Genomic DNA, 19,559 nt, shown 5'->3' with positions numbered 1-19,559 from the left:
GGGGTGTGTCCCGGTGGGTGGGGTGGTCGTACCTGGGGCAGGGCGATGGACAGCTGCCTCTGCAGGGTCTCCTTCTCGTGGCCCAGCTCGCGGAGCCTCAGGTGGGCGTTGCCCAGGCAGTCCTGCGTCTCCCGGAGGCTCTCCAGGAGCCGCTCGCGCTCCGTCAGCATGTTCACCATCAGGGACTCCAGGTTGCCCGTGCTGCCGCCCTCGTCGCCGCCCCCCCGCGGCTCCCGGCCGCCGTAGCCCCCGGCCACGCCCCCGATCTGCCCGCCGGCGCCGCTGCCGCCGCTGCCCGCCGAGGACGGGGAACCGCCCCCGCCGCGCCCGTCCTCCGAGATGGTCGGCATCACCTCGCACATCATCTTGAGGCCGGAGGGGTGGGGGTGAAGGTGGTGGTGCTGGGTGTAGGGGTGGTGGTGGTGGTGGTGGTGGTGGTGGGTGTAGGGGTGGCGGTTGTGAAGGTTTGGGGGTGCGCTTGTTTGAGGCTTCGCTCCGTGTGCCGAATAAACACACTTCAGGTGTGTTTACTGCTGCCCCCGTGATTGGCTGCAGCTGCAGGTACCAGCTCGCACAGCTGCGAGCTGATTGGCCGCTGGACCCTCAAGCGGCACCGCAGGGACAGCACGAGGGGTGCGTTGGGTTCGTTCTCTAGCTCCTCCCCCTCAGAGAGACCGGAGTCTAGCAGACCGGTATCTCTAGGGACCCGAACACTGGCGCTGTAGGGTCAGGCTGATGTAGGCGGAGTTAGGGGTGGTGGGGGGAAGGAGGGGCCGTGTGGGGGGTCACTAGGTGTGAGGAGGTAATAGGGGGGGGGGGGGGGGGGGAGGGGCCTGGGTTCGCGGCCCCAGGGCTAGAGTTCACAGGGACGACGGATGCACCTGGAAGACAAGGAGAGACGGAGGTCAGGTTAGGCAAATGTTTAACGGTAGAACTACGTCCCCAGAGGTGGCGAAGTCCCAGGTGTGTGTGTGTGTGTGTGCTAGTGTGTGTGAGTGCGAGTGTGTGTGTGCGTGTCCGTATGTGTGTGTGTGTGTGTGTGTTTACGTTATGCTGGTGAGTGTGTGTATGTGGTAGTGTGTGTGTGTGTGTGTGTGTGTGTGTGTGTGTGTGTGTGCGTGCGTGCGTGTGTGTGTATGCGTGAGTAAATAAATAAGATGTAGACTAGGTTAAGCAGCAGTCTAGTGGGCATATGTGATGGCAAGTGCTTACGAAACAAGTGCTTACCAAATAGACACACAAACAATGCAATGGTGTTCCACCGCTCAGAACCCACCAATGGGCTCTTAAATATCCACACAATTTCGACCGACACCGGCCGAAAACATGAATATCCGATTCCAAAAAAAGATGACATTCGACACTAGAAAACAGCTGGTTCTGCTCAACTAGGTTGCATTCGTGCAGGGCGAGCGGAGCAGAGACACCGCTATGGCGCTCAGATGATCCGTGCAGGGAGGGAGGAGGTTCTCCCGAGGATCGGAGAACTCTGTTTACACCCGTACACCAGATCCACGGCCAGACGGCCTGTAGGGAGGGTTGCGGCGCCGTCTCGGGTGTTTCTGCACACATCCCCGGGAAAAAAGGGTGTCATCCACACACTGTGTTGATGGGTGCCGCGAGGAAATCGCTTCCCCTTTCTCCTCGTAACCCACTAACCCGGGTATGATCCGGGCAAGGGGCTTAGTATGCGAGCATCATATGTTCAACCGTGTGATGGCACTAGTAAATACACGGCTGTCATCAGGAAATGCACAGGCCCTAGCAGAGCACGGGCGAGCGTGTGTGTGTGTGTGTATGTGTGTGTATGTCTGTTTGGATGTAGGCTACAGGCACCGCTGTCACACCGCTATGGGATGAGGCGATCACCCATTACCGAGTCCGATCACCACCACCTACAACCGGACAACCCCGTTATCCGTCGGCGGACGAATCGTTGCTTTTATTCCACTGCAAGACGTGAGTTCCCACCATCCTCCTCCTCCTCCTCCTCATCATCATCAACACACCCCGCCGCCTCGCCCCCTCGGCTCGGCGCATCCCCACCAACAGCTGGACCACAGCCTGACACACGCCGCTGCATCCCGCAGCACCACACACCCAACATGTCGGCTCACACACGACGGGCACCTTACCCTGTCCATGGTCGAGGGATAAAGAAGAAGACGCTCTCTGCCTCCCCGCTGCTCCTCAGTGCACCTGGCCGCCGGAGCCTGCGAGCTGTCGCTGTTTCACAACCGGTTGCCAGCCTCCCTTCCTCCCCTCCCCCTCTCCCTCTCTACCTCTCTCTCTCCCTCTCGCTCTCCCTCGCTCTATCGCTCTCTCTCTCTCACACACACACACACACACACACACACACACAGTGTAGGAGACACGCAAACACCTCACCACCACAGGGAGAACCTCCGAGCCTTCCTCATCGCTCCTTCTTGGAGGAAGACGCTGGATCGGAGAGACATTGCCTGACAGTCACTTTAACTGCTTCATCTCGGAGGGAGGCTCATTGTGGTTCTCAGCAGGCTTGCCACTGGGATAACAAGCGAGCCAACGAAACAATGTGCGGTGATTGTTCTGGTGACAAGCGTTTTTGTAATAGGCTAAGAAGATAGAAGTCTTCGTGGTCATTGTAAAGTACATTTAAATCTAGATTTGGGTGAAACAGCGCCCTCTCGCGGTAGGTGAGAGAGAGGCTCTGCACGGTCGACTGCTGCCATCAAGGGGTACAAACTGAAGTAGTTTACCAAGATCTATTCTAAATAATTATATTCTAAATAATTTGGGATTATACTCGACGGATGCCAAACAGGATTCACACACCTACATTCAATCCGACCTAGTTACTGCCGACTTTCCAGTAACCAAATAAGCCAATCACCAGCCTCAGCTGCCAAAGTAATAGAGCACCTGACCAATCAATGCCCTGAGAATGCCGTTCTGCCCATGCGCGGCTCACAGATGTGCTTCTTCTTGGCGCTGGTATGGAGGATGACGTAATGCCAGTTTGAGGAGCGATACGGCCCATCACCCTACTGTTTTTTATACAGTGGATTGAAATTGGGTTAATAAAGTATTTCATAAGATCACAGAAAGGCAAGATGGAGGGGAAAATCTTTTCAGAGACTTGAGACTGTCCTGTGATTATCATACACATCAAAGTTATTATATATATACCTTATTATGTATGTGTATATATACATACATGCATACATGCAGGCATACATACATACATATATATAGTATATATACACATACATATATATATACAAACATATGTACACTATACAGTATATATACATACATGCATACATATACATAAATATATGAATATATGCGTGTGTGTGCAAATAAATCCATACATACATACATACATACATACATACATACATACATACATACATACATAATATGTGAATATATATATATGTAAGTAGGTCTCTGCCAGTCTCAAAGCCTTATGCTGTGATTTGGCAGAACTCCTCTCTCCTGAATAATGCTCATTACTGAAAGCTCAGCGTTTCTGCTACGAGGCTCCATTTGCAAAATGAAGCCTTTCCTGTTGGAGGGATGGAGAGATGCAGGGATGGCGGATGGAGGGGATGGCACAGACAGGAGCGTTGGACTAGTTTACCGCCATTACACTTCATTTGATGCCTTAACACAACAATACCTCGTATCAACCTCAATGATGGGTCAACATAACGACCGGCGATGACCTATTGAGATACCAGCAGAAAATGAGAATGCATACATACAATTCATACAGTGTTTATCGTCTTAGAATTTCCTGTCTGGTATTAATAAAGTATGTTTTATTAAGTTGTACAGAGGGTGGTTTTTTGGCGGGCTTTTTCAGCCCTCTGAAACTGATCTGTGATCGGTGGATTCTGTAAACCAGAACGTCCAGTTGGACTGATTCATCCAGACTAAAACTTCATGTTATAAGTGCTGCTTGGAGGCAGAGGCTCCATCAGAAGGCCACTCTGTTGGAGCTGATGGAGCCAAGGGTGGATGTCACTCAGAGAGCCTGCAGACAAATGTATTTGATAAGAACACTGTTTCTCCATCACCAATGTTGTATTTGGCCTTCATACCAAATACATGGAACCACTTATGTCAACCAGTTAATTATTTAACAAACCTAAAATACTTAAGTATTACTCTCGGTTTTGAAATATTATATTATCCTACATTTTTCCTCGGCTGTAAAGTGTGGTATAAAAAGTGAATAAATGTACTTTCTGCCACCGATACGGCGGAGACGTTTCAAGCGGTAGCAGAAGGCTGATTGACAGGTCGGAAGGCGAATGAGCACAAGGAGGGGCGGAGTTATGTGGGGTCATCAGAGGTCAACGGCTGGGTGGAATTCTGCTGTGGAATGGAATGCACTGTGCCTGGTATCCCCAGGGTGCCAGGGCACAGTGAAGACACAATACACACATAAACCACGCATGCACGTGTAGTGAAGACATATGGGCACACACACACACACATCCCGCTCACATTAACACACACACATTGCTAAATCACATTTCAGCATTTTGATGTTGTTGCACATGTGTTTCTTTTGGTTGTGTGTGTGTGTGTGCACACTCCAATAAACCAATCTCACCAAAGAAGACCAACCCAATGCTGATAGTGTTTGTTCCATGAACTCTAAGCCAGTGAATACGGTATCCATTAGTGACATGGAATGAATGAATGAATGATGCATGCTTCAAGGCATGAAGAACTCTGCTAGCATTCAGCTGAGCTGCACCTTCTCTGAATGTTCACTTGATTTAGTTTGGCCTTTAGAGCTTGTATTGGAGTCTCGAGTTTAGTCTTGACTTCATGACTAATGTCGCATCAATAATGATTCATTTTTTATTGTGGCCATTAACAGTATTAGTATTTCTTTATCTCCCTGGATTACAGTGTTTTTTTTATTTGAATAAGTAGATAGACTATGGATATATATTTATGGATCAGAAGTTTAAGTGACAGAAATCTTCAGGTTTGCCGACATCAAGAGACGCACACAGCAGGTTCATGCAAACCCAGAGATCCAGATAAATTGAATTCATCACTTTATTCAAACACATGACAAAAATTAACAAATATATATGAATATATCTTATGATTGACCGCTCATTCAACTGAAATCAATACTTTACGAAACAAAGCTATCTGATGATATGTATCACTTCAAACCAAAAAAACTGGGCACTTGTGTGTGCACTGTCGTGTGTATGTGTGTGTGTGTGTGTGTAGGCCTACAGCAGTGTCCAGGTGTGTGTCTGTTTATGTGTACAGCAGTGTTCACTTGTGTGTGTGTGTAGGCCTATAGAAGTGTTCAGGTGTGTGTGTGTGTGTGTGTGTCAGTATTCAGGTGTGTGTTGGCAGGTTCTGTGGCGGCTCGGCAGGTAGGTTGTTGGGAGTGTCAGCTTCCTGTTCGACTGGTGTTTTCACCTCTGAAAGGAGCGAGAACGGACGCATTAGTCACGCCCCCAAAGCCCACAGGCACCTCCCCACATAGGCAGAGTTTCCCGGCCGCTACGTCATCAAAGACCGCCCCCCCAACGTGAAGGATGCTTCGCACCGGGCCGAGAAACACATAATTTGCTCTGATCCACCTGAAACTACATTTCCCAGCATGCACTGTACCTTGATCCTCCAGCTTGTTGGTCTCCTGGTGGAACTGTAGTTCTCCGTGGGGGCCGGTAGGGGGCTGCTTGGGGTCCGCGGCAGCGGGCGGCTCATTCTGCCGCTGAGACATCTCCAGCACGGCCTGGAGGGGACGGGACAAGACACCGAGGGTGAGGGTTCGAGTCCCGTGTCTCTGATGAGCAAGCCGCAGCAGAAAGAGGCCGATGATGTCGGCTATGAGCTCACCTGGACCGGTCGCCAAAGAAATACAATGGGACCTGTATATTTTTTTTTTATATATATTTTTTACCTATTAGTCCATTATTTTCTAACCTCTAATCCAACATATGCAACACCCCAAAACCCCAGAAAGTGATTCCTCTCATCAGTTTACTTTAAGGGTCTGGATATTCTCCAGTTTCGTACGTGAACGCCATACAAGTGACGTTGTTACCATGCTGAACTGTGTACTTTATGTCCTCATGTATGATTTTAAAGCTGTGACCACTAGGAGGCTCCGAGACAAAACACCCGGCCTCTGGTCCATCTCGAATCGACCTCCAAATGTCTTTACATTCAATCTCGCTCAGGTTAGGAGGTTTTCTCCCCCGCCGGTGTCCCGTTTCCATCGCAAACAACGTCCGAGGATCTTCGATACTCCGCCCCCTGTCGGTGCTACACCCTGCGTGTGCGTGAGCAGGATGCACCCACCGGCCTTCACGAGTGCGCATACTAGGCGTGAAGTACATTGCAGCCTAAAGAAGGGCGTCCCCACCTGCTGGTACTCCTTCCTCTGGGCGTCCAGCGCCTTTCCCCTCTCGTGGAGCAGGTCCTGCTCCTGGCGCAGAGTCTCCGCCCTCCGCTTCAGCTCCTCCTCCTTGTCCTTAAGCTCCGCCTCAAAGCGCTGGAGCTCCGCCTCCGTGTATACGGGCTTGGTGTCGTCAAGGGTCTACAGGAGGGAGGGGGTTTGAACGCACCCGATCAGGTTTAATGAATAGGAGAAAGTGGAGCACATGGTTTTATTTCGGTATCCATTTGTTTTTTTATAGAATGGAATGGGAATGTTGTTTAGTAACAGCAGCTGCAGCCGAGTCACGGTTCAGCCGTAGATCTGCCAGTCTAACTGAGGGTGATATGAATGTACTGGGAGACGAAGGGAGCTTTTTGAATCTAGTGCGAGGTCAGGGTAGAGCTCACCTCCCACTCCCTGGGGTTGTTGAACTCCCTCTTCTGGGTGGACTTCAGGAACTCCTCCATCGTCACCAGGCGGTCCTTATTGGCGTCCACCTTCGAAAGAAAAGCGTCGAAAATTAAGAGATGAAGAAAATATAACGGATGAAACTGAATAAACAAAATATATGAAAAGCATGATTTTATTAAGATAACGATTGCTATATGAAGGCATGTTCTCTCCCTTACATTCTTCATGACATGCTCTCTCATCCGGAGCCTCTCCTCCCCCATCTCCATCATGTCGTCCTCCTCGTTCTTGGAGTTGTAGACCTTCTCCAGCTGAGGACAGAGGTGGGGAACACACAGAGCTCTGAGCCCGACTCCCCCCCAGCAGGCTGGGAGGCAAACGTAACGTCCACCGGGGGTCATAGGGACCGGCCGCAGAGGACTGAGGAGACAACGACGCCTCATCTTCAAAATGTCATTTGAAAAACATTTAAGTTGCACAAATTTGAGGCCACGTGTTAAAAACAAACAAAACGCGGATTGGCTGAGCAAAGGATTTCCGGTAGGAACACGGAACCTAAAACAAACAAAGGCATTCCTGCCAAAGCAAATAAATACACAATAAAAACAGATTAAAGAAAGACTTGTGTGCGTGTATATTAATATGAACCAACATTTATATTAATGTACCTCTTCCAAATACTTTAAAAATCAAATATCAAATATTAGTTGCAGCCAGTGCAAGTATAAAACCCCTTTCTGCATGTGCAAATAGTAGTCACTCAACCACACACATTGCAATGTTTATTCATTGACCCTGAAGCCTTCCCAGCACCACAGCCTCACAGATTAAACCTGTTCCATGATCACAACTGTGTATTGCATCGTAAATAATGAGGCCTTAAAAATCAGGGCTGACTGGATTTCCCCTGAGGAAACCAGATAGGAGTAAACAGCCACAGAGAGAGCTGCTCACCTCCTTAGTGAACAGAGCCTCCAGCTCCTGCTCATCCAGAAGCCCGTCTCCGTTTGTGTCTGAGAAGGGAACAGAATACAGGAAACAGGTTAGGACATGGGGTCGTAAGGAATATGACGAGGAGGCCGGCGCTAAGATATTACCAGCGTTTACATAGTACCAGCTGTAGAGGGCCAGTGGGTGTGGGGTTTCCACGCCACCAAGTTAAATAGATAAAAACGACACAACACAGAGAGCAGTTCCAATGCAGAATGGTTTATTTACCTAGTAAGCAAAACCACGGTGGGAAAAGGGTCATCCACCTGTTCTAGGATACAGTCCAATTCAGCCCAACACTTTTCCACCTGTCTCTTTCCCTTAGGCCGTTCCGTGCTTCCAGGCAATCACACAGATCCTGCCTGTCCTTTGCTAGCCCTAGCTTCCCTCCTACCATCCAATGTCTCTTTGCTCGCCCTCTTAAGCCCAAGCACCCCTGCTTAACGATCCCCAGGCCTGCCTCATTAAAGGGAGTTTAAGCATGTCAGGCTTTGGGGTGGAGCCAGCAGGTTGCCCAATGTCCCCCTTCAATCCTCACTCCCTTCACCCCTCCCTGGCGTCTGCCACACAGCGTTTGGACAGCACCAGCGTTTATACCGCACCGGTGTTTGGACCGTACAAGCGTACCTCCGTACCACTGGTACTCTCTCACCGTTGGTACTTTCTTACCACTACTAACGGTAAGATAGGACCCGTGGTGGGGCGATGCCAGCGGTAAGAATAGGGGTGGCTGGGGTTCTAAAGGGGGTGGGTCTAGACGGGCGGTTCTAAAGGGGGCGGGTCTAGACGGGCGGTTCTAAAGGGGGCGGGTCTAGACGGGCGGTTCTAAAGGGGGACGGGTCTAGGGTCTCTCACCGTGCAGTTTGAAGAAGGTCTTGGGGTTAAACTCGTGGGGGTCCAGCCCGTCTGTCTCCTGCCACACCTCCCGCAGCTGAGCTACACTGCCCTGAAGGGGGGGGGGGGGGGGGGAAAGAGATTGAATAAAGAGAGAGAGAATAAAACAAAAAGAGAGAACACAATGAAATTATAAAGAGAAAGAATGAAAAAAAGCAAAAAGATTATACAGAAAGAGACTGAGTGAGCGTTTTTCAGAGGGTCAATGGTACGATTGTTGTAAACAAAGAGAAATGTACAGGGTTTCTTATAACAACAACAGGAATATATCAGTTATAGGATGCGATTTGGTTGATAACATTATTGAAATCAGCATTGACTACAGAAAGGCCCGGATCACTTCGAGCTCGTCGGCATGCGACCCACCGGGTCTCAACCCTCACTACCGGGCGGCGGCGCGTCTCACCGGCACGTTGACCTTGGGGTGGTGGCGGTGTTTGTCCTTGAGCTCTTCCATCCTCTTCTCCTCCGCCTCCCTCTTCTCCTGGTCCAGCCCCCGGAGGTACTCCCGCCGCTCGTGCTCCTTCAGCATCTCGTAGCGCTTGAACTCCTCGTGGCGCTCCACGTCGTAGTTCTCCAGGTCCTTGGTGGCCTGGGGAACAGGGAGGGCACCGAGAACCGCTCAGAACCGAGTGGGATCGAAAAGAACAGGGACCCGAGGGGAACCGCTCAGAAGCGTTAGCGTGCTAACCACACCTAGCAGGTTAGCATTCCTTGTAGCGACCCGGGTTCAATTCCCCACCTGTGGTCCTACGATAACTGTCTCGGTCTATTCTTTGTCCATAGAGGCATAAAAACAGGTTCAAATATTATTATTTTTTATAAGGTGCTTTAGGTACAATTTAAGAGCTATTATTGGAGTTCAATAAGTTAGAAGTACCATGGCATCCATCAGCTATGACCGAGGGATATGCACCGTGAGGTTGGCTACATGGACAGAAGAGAAGAGAGCCGTACAGTGTGTAAGGGAGGGGCCGTACCGTGGAGATGAGCAGCTCCAGGTCTTTGGCCTCGAACGTGTTCTGGTTGTGGGGGTCCAGGTGCTCAAACTGCTTCAGCATGGAGGCGTGGTCGATCTGCAGGCCTGAGAGGCGATCACAGAGGGCCGAGAGGATGGAACACCATCAGACATTTACAAACGAAGCGTTCACAAATTAATTAAAAATATACATAAATATATGAACCTTTAAAAGCTCACTCTGGGTGTTGGTGCTTACTGGTCTCACTGGTTTCTGACCACTCACTCTGGGTGTAGGTGTCACTGGTTTCACTGGTTTCTGACCACTCACTCTGGACCTTTGTGTCACTGGTTTCACTGGTTTCTGACCACTCACTCTGGGTGTTTGTGTCACTGGTTTCAGACCACTCACTCTGGGTGTTGGTGCCCACTGGTTTCACTGGTTTCTGACCACTCACTCTGGTTGCTGGTGCACTGGTTTCTGACCACTCACTCTGGTTGCTGGTGCACTGGTTTCTGACCACTCACTCTGGGTGTTGGTGTCACTGGTTTCACTGGTTTCTGACCACTCACTCTGGGTGTTGGTGTCACTGGTTTCACTGGTTTCTGACCACACACTCTGGGTGTTAGTGCACTGGTTTCACTGGTTTCTGACCACTCACTCTGGGTGTTGGTGCTCACTGGTTTCACTGGTTTCTGACCACTCACTCTGGTTGCTGGTGCACTGGTTTCACTGGTTTCTGACCACTCACTCTGGTTGCTGGTGCACTGGTTTCACTGGTTTCTGACCACTCACTCTGGGTGTTGGTGCCCACTGGTTTCACTGGTTTCTGACCACTCACTCTGGGTGTTGGTGCTGTCCAGCTTGGCCTTGAGCAGCATCCGGAGACGGGACATCTCCTGCCTCTTCAGCTCGTCCAGTCGGGTCCTGACGTGGTGACCCACCAGGTCCAGCTCCTTACTCAGACGCCCGTTCTGACGGGGGAGGAGAGGAGGGGAGGGAGGGGTTAGGGAGAGAGGAGGGGAGGAGAAGGGAGAGGGGAAGGAGAGAGGAGAAAATGAAAAGAGGAAAGAAGACTCAACTAGGATAAGACCTATAGCTATAGAGCTTTACGAAGACAACCGTATGTAATCCATGAACAGACGGATAAGAGTCTTTTCTTACCTTGATGTCCTCTGTGTTGGCGGTCTGCAGCTTCTCCCTGAAGTGAGGATCCGTCTCCAAGACCTCGATCACCTCTCTAAGATAGCGGTCGTAGTACAGGCCCGTGTCCTGATGGTACAAACACATGGACCGTATCAGAATGACGGTAGAAGGAAGAAACACACACACACACACACACACAGACAGACACACACATAGACAGACAGACAGAGAGACAGACAGACACACAGACACTCGGGTAGCAGGTAAAGACCGTTACCACGTTCTCCTCCGGCTTCTCCTCCTCATGCGGCGCCTCGGTCGGGCTCGGGCTGCGGTCGATGGGCACCGCCCGTACCCCAGCGCACACCGACAGGAGCAGCAGCAGCGGGGCTGAATGGAGGATCATCCTCCTGGAATACGGAACAAGCGGACGACGCATGAATCACAGTATTATGACGAGGAAAACGGTTGGAATAAGAAGCGTGAAACCAATCTTGTCCCAGTGAGGTTTCCTACTGACCAGTCAGACGCACAGACACACATGTCCGATTAACCAACAGCGTTTATGACAGTTTCTACAACATGTAGCACATATATAGCGGTATATTTGATTTTGAGTTAGACTAAGCGCTGTCTATGAGCTTGTTAATACGTGCGTAACGCTGCGCATCACACAAACCTTTAATCCAGTCCTGAGACGTTACGCAGATACTCCTGAAACCTAAAACCGACGCTTCTCGGTGGATTATTTATATACAATAGGCTTAAAAATCCGGTTTTCGTTGTAGAGACGACACTGGTTAAACCACAGCGATTCGTTAACCATTTCCTACTGCTGGTAATCCTCCGATGGGTGTCTGTTAGTATTTGCGTTCTCTGGAGCGCTTCGCGTCATGAGGTTTGCGTCGGCGAAAAGTGCGTCATCTCCATGAGACGGTGACACGGTCCAAGACAGCGAGACAGATGGCTCTATTTATAACGATCTGGGATAGGTCAACCCGGAGTCCAACTCGGGATGTCTTACTGAACTTGAACTTCGTCTAATGTTACGAGTAAAAGTCTTAGTCATTATAGAGTTTATTTTCTAGAGCACAACAACAACATGCATCTGGCGACGTTAGATGACGTCATTGCAATGATTTTTCTTTAACCGCGTGTGTGTGCGTGTGCGTGCGTGTGTGCGTGTGAGTGTGTGTGCGTGTGTTACTTGTTCCAGGTTCTCAAATTCCATGATTGAATCAATGTTTTTTTTTAATCAATTTTATGACAAATGTTGCTACAGTTTACACTCTACTTGATATTTTTTAGGCTCTTGTTGAGACAAAAAAAAAAAATAATCACAATATGAAAACATGTTTACAATTATATCAATAAATAATAAATACAATTAAAATAGTCAATCCTTTCATTTTTTCAACAAACACAAATATAAGAATGGGTTGAATATTTTTCTCATACGAGTGGAATTAGAACTCGTATGGTCAGCATCTGACCACAGCATCTGCGGAGCAGCGCCCCCCACAGGCAGCCATGGGTTCCGTCAGGAGGGACGCGGTGGTTGATGAGCTGCTGGGTCTGACCGGGGCTTCAGACCGCTGGTCAGCCCAAGCTACCTTCACCCTCCGGGTAGGTCCTCCTCTGCAACAATGCACCTTCACCTATGACTGCTGCTGTTTTACGCGCACTGGTACACACATAATGAGCAATACTCTTTCTACACATTTACTTTTACACTCAAATCCTCATATAACGACGTCAATATATTTATATTTATTCATATTTATTGTTTTGTATTCATCTAATTTATCCTTATTTTATCCTTATATAACAAGTGTTGTTATTGTGACTAATGCTCTTATGGTGGAGATGACCTGTTTTCCTCCTACAACACTGTGGGAGTGTGTGTGTGTGTGTGTGTGTGTGTGTGTGTGTGTGTGTGTGTGTGTGTGTGTGTGTGTGGGTGTGTGTGTGTGTGTGTGTGTGTGTGTATGATGGGGAGAGAGAGAGAGAGAGAGAGAGAGAGAGAGAGAGAGAGAGAGATAGAGAGAGAGAGAGAGAGAGAGAGAGAGAGAGAGAGAGAGAGCAAGAATGAGAGGGAGAGAGCAAGAGAGAGAGAGAGAGAGCCATAGAGAGAGAATGAGAGAGAGAGAGAGAGAGAGAGAGAGAGAGATGGCTTAAGGCAACAATAATGCTCTTCACAGGCGGAGTGGAGGACTCTAAACAGTGGCCTCTCTCCTGCTAGCCTCCGTCTCGCTCACACACTCACACACTCCCCCCGTCAGGTCTCCCATGAGAGCAGGCCGGTGCAATTCCGCAGATGGATTACCTGGAAGGAGAGAGAAAGGGTCTGGTAATGAGGTATTGATGGGGAGCCACTAAACAGAACGCATTACAAGAAGCCTATGGATCACGCCCCATGTTTAGTGGACGACCTGGCATCAGTCAGAACCAACAAGACCAGCAGTGTCATGATTTTTAAGTGTGTGTTTGTTAATTGTGTGCCTGTGTGTGTGTGTGTGACGGGTGTGTGTTTATGTGTGTGTGTGTGTGTCTATGTGTGTGTGTGTGTGTGTCTCCCACAGGTCCACATAAATGCTGCAGTTTTGAATTGTTTCATTTTCTGATCAAATACTAATAAAATGTTAAGTGAAATGGGCAGAGGTTTGTGTGTGTGTGTGTGTGTGTGTGTGTGTGTGTGTGTGTGTGTGTGTGTGTGTGTGTGTGTGCGCGTGATTTTGCCTTGATTGCATCCAAAACCAGACAATATGAGTCATGATGTTTATCTAACACATGTTTTTTTGGAACGTACCGTTGCTAGTTTGGATGAATCCACCTGAGGGAAATCAATCCTAAACTAGGCTGCCTTTTCATTCGTTATTAAGCCAACAGAACATTTTGTATGTATAGGTAGATGGGCCTACAGACAGAATTTGTAAATTGTAAATTGTTGACTGGAAATTGGTTGCCCTTTTGGTTTGACCCATCTTTGCTGTGAAGGGGTGAGTGTGAAGTCTCAGCCAGCATGCAAAGGCTCAACCATGCTGGCATTGACTTGTGTAGCTCGAGTAGATGACTTTGGATAGCACAGAAAAAAGGACACTATTGTCAATAACAAATGTATAAAAGTTTCTTTAATTCATTTTAAAAATAGAGGTGTTGTATATTTTATCCAGTACATCGTAGCATCACGTTAAAGTTAATCATAATAAATAAATCATAAAACAACACACGATAAATAAATAGTAAATAAATATTAAACAGCAACTAGAATAAAATAACAATTGAGGATAACAAAATACATAATAATAATTATAATAACAGTAATAATAATAATAATAATAATAATAATAATAATAATAATAATAATATGGCAGACAACAAGTTATCGTAAAACGTTAACAAACAAACAAATAAATTAGAAATAAATTAAGAATAGATCAATAAAATAATTTCAGAGTATCAAAAAAAAGTGTGGCACATTTTCACAATCACAATCTCTCACGTCAGTTTCACTGATCACCAATACGACTGTTTCCTTTAGATTGATCACACTTGGTATGGCTCAAGTCGTTCAGAAGTCGACGTCCCTCATGTCGGTGGGGGTTCCGGCCCTCTGGTCCTCCTCCTCCTCCTCCTCCTCCTCCTCCACCTCCTCCTCCTTCCCCATCGGCGCCTCCTGCAGTCCGGCTCTCAGCCTCTGCCTCAGGGCGAACTCCACCATCTCGCTGTAGCACTGGAGCACCGTCTGAGGGCGAGAGGGAGACACTGGATGAGGCGATGTGTCTCAGCTGGTAACACATCTCTTTGAGGTGTGCTCATTTTGTCTTTTGCCATCTTGAAGGCGGCTTACACCATCAGAGGTGAAGCGAGATACTTTATAGCCTAGAAATGCGTTCATTTGATTTGCTCTAAATACTCAAACTACTTATATTTGACGTTTTCTGTCACAAAAGTGATCCTTTAATGCAGCATTGCAGCTCCGATGTGTGTATATTGTTATCATTTTCAGACCATTGGCACTCAGTCTCTTTAAAGCAGTCAGACCTGATAGCCTTATCGATACCTGTTCAATGCCCTGAATGGAAACATAAAGGTCCTCTCATTCTGTATCAAGACAAACCCTCCCACCGGTGTGTCCTGAGACCTGAGGCCACCCTGGGGCGTCTGTGAGTGCCACCCTGGGGTGTCCCTGAGTCCCACCCTGGGGTGTCTTTGAGTGCCACCCTGGGGTGTCTTTGAGTGCCACCCTGGGGTGTCTTTGAGTCCCACCCTGGGGCGTCTGTGAGGCCACCCTGGGGTGTCTATGAGGCCACCCAGGGGCGTCTGTGAGTGCCACCCTGGGGTGTCCCTGAGTCCCACCCTGGGGTGTCCCTGAGTCCCACCCTGGGGTGTCTTTGAGTGCCACCCTGGGGTGTCCCTGAGTCCCACCCTGGGGTGTCTGTGAGGCCCAGAGCACCCAGACCCCCCTGCTCACCGTGTCCGTCTGGCAGAGCGCGGCCAGCAGCTCCCCGAGGGCGGCCAGCTGGGCGGGGCCCCGGCCGCTGAGGCCCCTGAGGGCCGAGTTCAGCGCCGCCGCCGCCACCAGGGAGGGGGGCGCGCCCAGGAAGCGGGAGTCGCACACGCACATGGCCACCAGCGTGTCGCCGTGGCGACGCATGGTGGTCAGCAGCTCCGCCCGGTCGGGGGCCCCCTCCATCCGGGAGCCCACGGGGGCCAGGAGGAGGGGCAGGAAGTCCTGGGGGGTGACGGAGGCCGTGTCCCAGCGCAGGGTGCCCAGCACCACCCGCTCCATCTCCTGAGGGGGGGGGGGGGGAGAGAGAGAGAGAGAGAGAGAGAGAGAGAGAGAGAGAGAGAGGGAGAGGGAGAGGGAGAGAGAGAGAGAGAGAGAGGGAGAGAGGGAGAGAGGGAGAGAGAGAGAGAGAGAGAGAGAGAGGGAGAGAGGGAGAGAGAGAGAGAGAGAGAGAGAGAGAGAGAGAGAGGAGAGGGAGAGAGAGAGAGAGGGAGAGAGAGAGAGAGAGAGAGGGAGAGAGGGAGAGAGAGAGAGGGAGAGAGAGAGAGGGAGAGAGGGAGAGAGAGAGACAGAGAGACAGAGAGAGAGAGAGAGAGAGAGGGAGAAAGAGAGAGAGACAGAGAGGGAGAGACAGAGAGAGAGAGAGAGAGAGAGGGAGAGAGAGAGAGAGAGGCTATTAGCAGGCATACACATACACACACATACGCACACGCGCGCTCACGCACACACACACACACACGTATGTGTGTGTTTAGAGGAAATTCATGTAGGGTTCAATCTTGATAATTGAACATCAACATTTCGGAAATGCAGAAATGAAGTGTGAACCATATTGATACATAACACGATAGAATGAATACAATATTTGTTTCTTCTTTGGTTATAAACGGAAATTACGAATGGATTAATATAATAGTGTACAATAGAGTTAGGGGACCTTATCTCCGCACACATACGACTCTTAATAGACTCGTAATAAAATGTAAGGTTTGAGACTGTAACCGTGATTAAGGGGTTAAGATTGGCTTGACTTGGCTGACGTGAAATCCCAAAAGTGGATTCTCCTTATACGTCAACTTTCCCTCGTGTATTTCCTTCCTTCCATCCTCACCCTCAGATTGGACGCCTGAAAGCTGTACTCTGCCGCGGCGCACAGCGTGTCGGCGGACACGTTGTCGACCTCGCTGAGCTTGGAGGCGATGAGGACGCAGGCGGCAGCCAGGCAGTACGGCGAGACGGGCAGCGACAGCGAGGAGGACAGGAACCGGTCCATCAGGGAGACGGCGAGGGGGAACACTCCCTCGTCACAGCCACACTCACAGCACACCTGGAGGGAGGAGGAGGGGGGGAGAGGAGGGGAGGAGAGGAGGGGAGGAGGAGAGAGGAAGGGAGAGAGGGGATAAGGTGAAGGAGAGGGGGGCGAGGAGGGGGAGAGGAGAGGAGAGAGGAGAGGTAGGGAGAGAGGAGAGGAGAGTGGGGAGAGACAGGAGGGGAGAGGTGAGAGAGGGGAGAGGAGAGAGAGGTAGGGAGAGAGGAGAGGAGAGTGGGGAGAGACAGGAGGGGAGAGGTGAGAGAGGAGAGAGAGGTAGGGAGAGAGGAGAGGAGAGTGGGGAGAGACAGGAGGGGAGAGGTGAGAGAGGAGAGAGCGGTAGGGAGAGAGGAGAGGAGAGTGGGGAGAGACAGGAGGGGAGAGGTGAGAGAGGGGAGAGGAGAGAGGAGATAGGGGAGAGGAGAGAGAGGAGAGAGAGATAGGGAGAGAGGAGAGGAGAGTGGGGAGAGACAGGAGGGGAGAGGTGAGAGAGGAGAGAGAGGAGAGAGAAATCAGTGTTGTTCTAACTGATGATACACCTGCTCCACTAGTTAATTATTGATCACCGGCGGACCAGAGGTAGAATCAGTGTGCGGGCGGCGGACAGGTGCGTGGTCGTACCTCCAGGGCCCACTTGGCGAGCTCCTCCCGTCGCTGCGGGTCCCGCTGGGCCAGGGCGATGTAGAGGGCGGAGGGGGTGTAGCGCTCCTCCACCTGCAGCAGTCTCTGGATCACACGCTGCCCTGCCACCGCCGGGTCCCAGGCGGCCCGCACCTGCGACGGCCCCGGGGTCTGGCCCTGGAACCTCTCCTCCGTCGCCTCCGTCACCTCCGTCTGCTCCTCCTCCCGCTGGTCCTCCTCCTCCACCTTCTCCACCTCCTCGCACCACAGAGACAGGTCAGACATGGTGCCTCCGCGCCTCAAATCCCCCCCCGAGGCTCTCGGTCTATCTTCGCTGACGGCTGGACCAGAGGTTGAACGCAGTCCGGTGATTCAGGGCAGGGCGGTGGTATCGGCCCGGGAGAGGGTACGGGGGGAGAGAGAGCGAGGCGGTCTACGGAGTCCGGTGGGTCAGGGAGGTGGTGTCAGTCCGGCTGGGGGTACTCTGTATCACGGACGGCCGGAGATCCAAGCCTGACCAGCGATAGGGGCCTCTTAAAGTCTCTGTTCCTGGGTTTGGTTCCTTGTCCTGGGAGCTCTCCTCTTCCTTGCCTCACTCCCCGTGATGTTCCTTGTTGCGTGTGAATCTAGCGGCTCAACTTTCCCTGGGCGGTCTTTTATACCCAGAGTGGGGAGAGAGCGAGAGACAGACAGACAGACAGACAGACAGAGAGAGGGGGCGTGGCTGGACCGTGAAGGGGGCGGCGACGGAGAGTGAGTGACATAGAATAGTGGGAGCAACAATGCGGCCCCCGTGCAACAATTGCGTCAACAGGTGGGGAGAAGGGGGGGAAAGAAGAGCGATGGGAGAGAGGGGAGGGGTGGGAGAGAGGGGGAGACAAGAGAGGGCGTGGCCCGGGGGGACCAGGGAACAGCTTGGGTTCGACAGTGAAAAGGAGACGGGGGGGAGAGGCCCAAGACATGAGAGGAGGAGAGGTCACCACCACACTGTGACAATGGGCATGGATGACAAAGGGAGGGGTTTGTTTACATTACTGAGTAAAAAGATAAGCTAAGAAGTTGAGGAACATGACTCACATATGGAGCTTTAGTCTGCCCTGTTGGCTCCGTGATGGTTTCATTATTTTACCTGAAGACTGAAAATAAAAGGAGATGTTTCAAATCGTGAGTGATTTGAAGGAATAGCCAAAGATTGTGTATACAGGTATTGAAATATTGTTTTATAATATATTTGTAAAGTGGTTCAAAAGTAAATCCACATTTGGAAAACGTTTATATTTTATAATTTGATTGTTTTTATTGTATTAGCTGTGTGGTTTGTAGTCGTGAGTGTAATGCAGGTTATCGTGATATTTCAAAACGTTCTAAAAATAATTTAACTCATCAATTCATCTCGTGTTGCGTGTTGGTAAGAAAAGAAAGCAACAAAAGCTGGTTAAGAGTTCAGCATAAATAATGTATGCCCTGAAAGGCCATATATCAAAGTTCTGGCACCCAGCTTTCTCCCGCCCTCTGTCTCTCACGTGCCTCTCTCCATCTCTCCCTTGTGTTCTCTGAAGAATCTCATTGTCAAAGCAACCTGTGTCCCCCCCCGCCCCGCGGCCCCTCCCTCCCTACGGTGGCCTGCCTGAGGCAATCTGGTGCTGCTGGTCTGGGGAGGGTTGGGCCGGGGGAGGACGGCCGACAGACAGTGGAGCCCGGAGGTCAATGAGCCGTATTGTCTCCCCATACAAATCAGTGTCAGACACCAGTGGCTGGCCTTCTGCCTGCTGTCTTCAGCTGACACACACATGCAGGCACACACAAACTCACACACACACACACACACACATACACACATGCAGGCCAGTTCAAACACACACACACTCAGGCACACATACACACGCAGGCACGCACACACACACAAACTCACACACACACACACACACACACACACACACACACACACACAGGCCAGTTCAAACACACACACACACTCAGGCACACATACACACGCAGGCACACACACACGCAGGCAGACAAACACGGGTACACACACACACACACGCACACACTCAGGCCCACACACACGCACATTCAGGCCGGTTCACACACCCACACCCACACACACACACAAGCACACGCACACACAAACTCTGATCAGTTCACACACCCACACACACACACAAGCACACGCACACACAAACTCAGATCAGTTCACACGCCCGCACACACACGCACAGCCCCACGCCATTCATCAGCCGGGACACACTTTTGGCCGGCCCTCCGGGACCCCGAGCCTGCTCACAATGGGGTCACACTTAC

The 19,559-nt window shown here is 50.5% G+C and overlaps 2 protein-coding genes across 2 annotated transcripts; both read right to left on the bottom strand.

Moving 5' to 3' along the window:
* Positions 1-5,043: 5,043 nt before the first annotated feature.
* nucb1 (nucleobindin 1) lies at positions 5,044-11,700 on the bottom strand. The gene is made up of 13 exons (XM_079746804.1): positions 11,495-11,700; positions 11,093-11,225; positions 10,834-10,941; positions 10,511-10,643; positions 9,691-9,794; positions 9,117-9,302; positions 8,672-8,762; positions 7,781-7,839; positions 7,045-7,137; positions 6,823-6,912; positions 6,401-6,574; positions 5,644-5,767; positions 5,044-5,450 (listed from the first exon to the last, which is right to left on the bottom strand). The coding sequence occupies exons 2-13, from the start codon at positions 11,219-11,221 to the stop codon at positions 5,365-5,367; spliced, it is 1,377 nt and encodes a 458-aa protein (XP_079602930.1). The 5' UTR covers positions 11,222-11,225; positions 11,495-11,700; the 3' UTR covers positions 5,044-5,364.
* Positions 11,701-14,386: 2,686 nt separating this feature from the next.
* On the bottom strand, positions 14,387-18,010 carry ccndx (cyclin Dx; the record flags this gene model as incomplete). Its single annotated transcript, XM_079746731.1, has 4 exons — positions 17,256-18,010; positions 16,437-16,652; positions 15,290-15,610; positions 14,387-14,560 (listed from the first exon to the last, which is right to left on the bottom strand). The coding sequence occupies exons 1-4, from the start codon at positions 17,538-17,540 to the stop codon at positions 14,387-14,389; spliced, it is 996 nt and encodes a 331-aa protein (XP_079602857.1). The 5' UTR covers positions 17,541-18,010.
* Between the last annotated feature and the right edge of the window lie 1,549 nt (positions 18,011-19,559).

Source organism: Pollachius pollachius (genome assembly GCF_949987615.1).
Source record: "Pollachius pollachius genome assembly, chromosome: 11".
NCBI lineage: Eukaryota > Metazoa > Chordata > Actinopteri > Gadiformes > Gadidae > Pollachius > Pollachius pollachius.
This window is presented reverse-complemented; position numbering and strand designations above follow the sequence as displayed.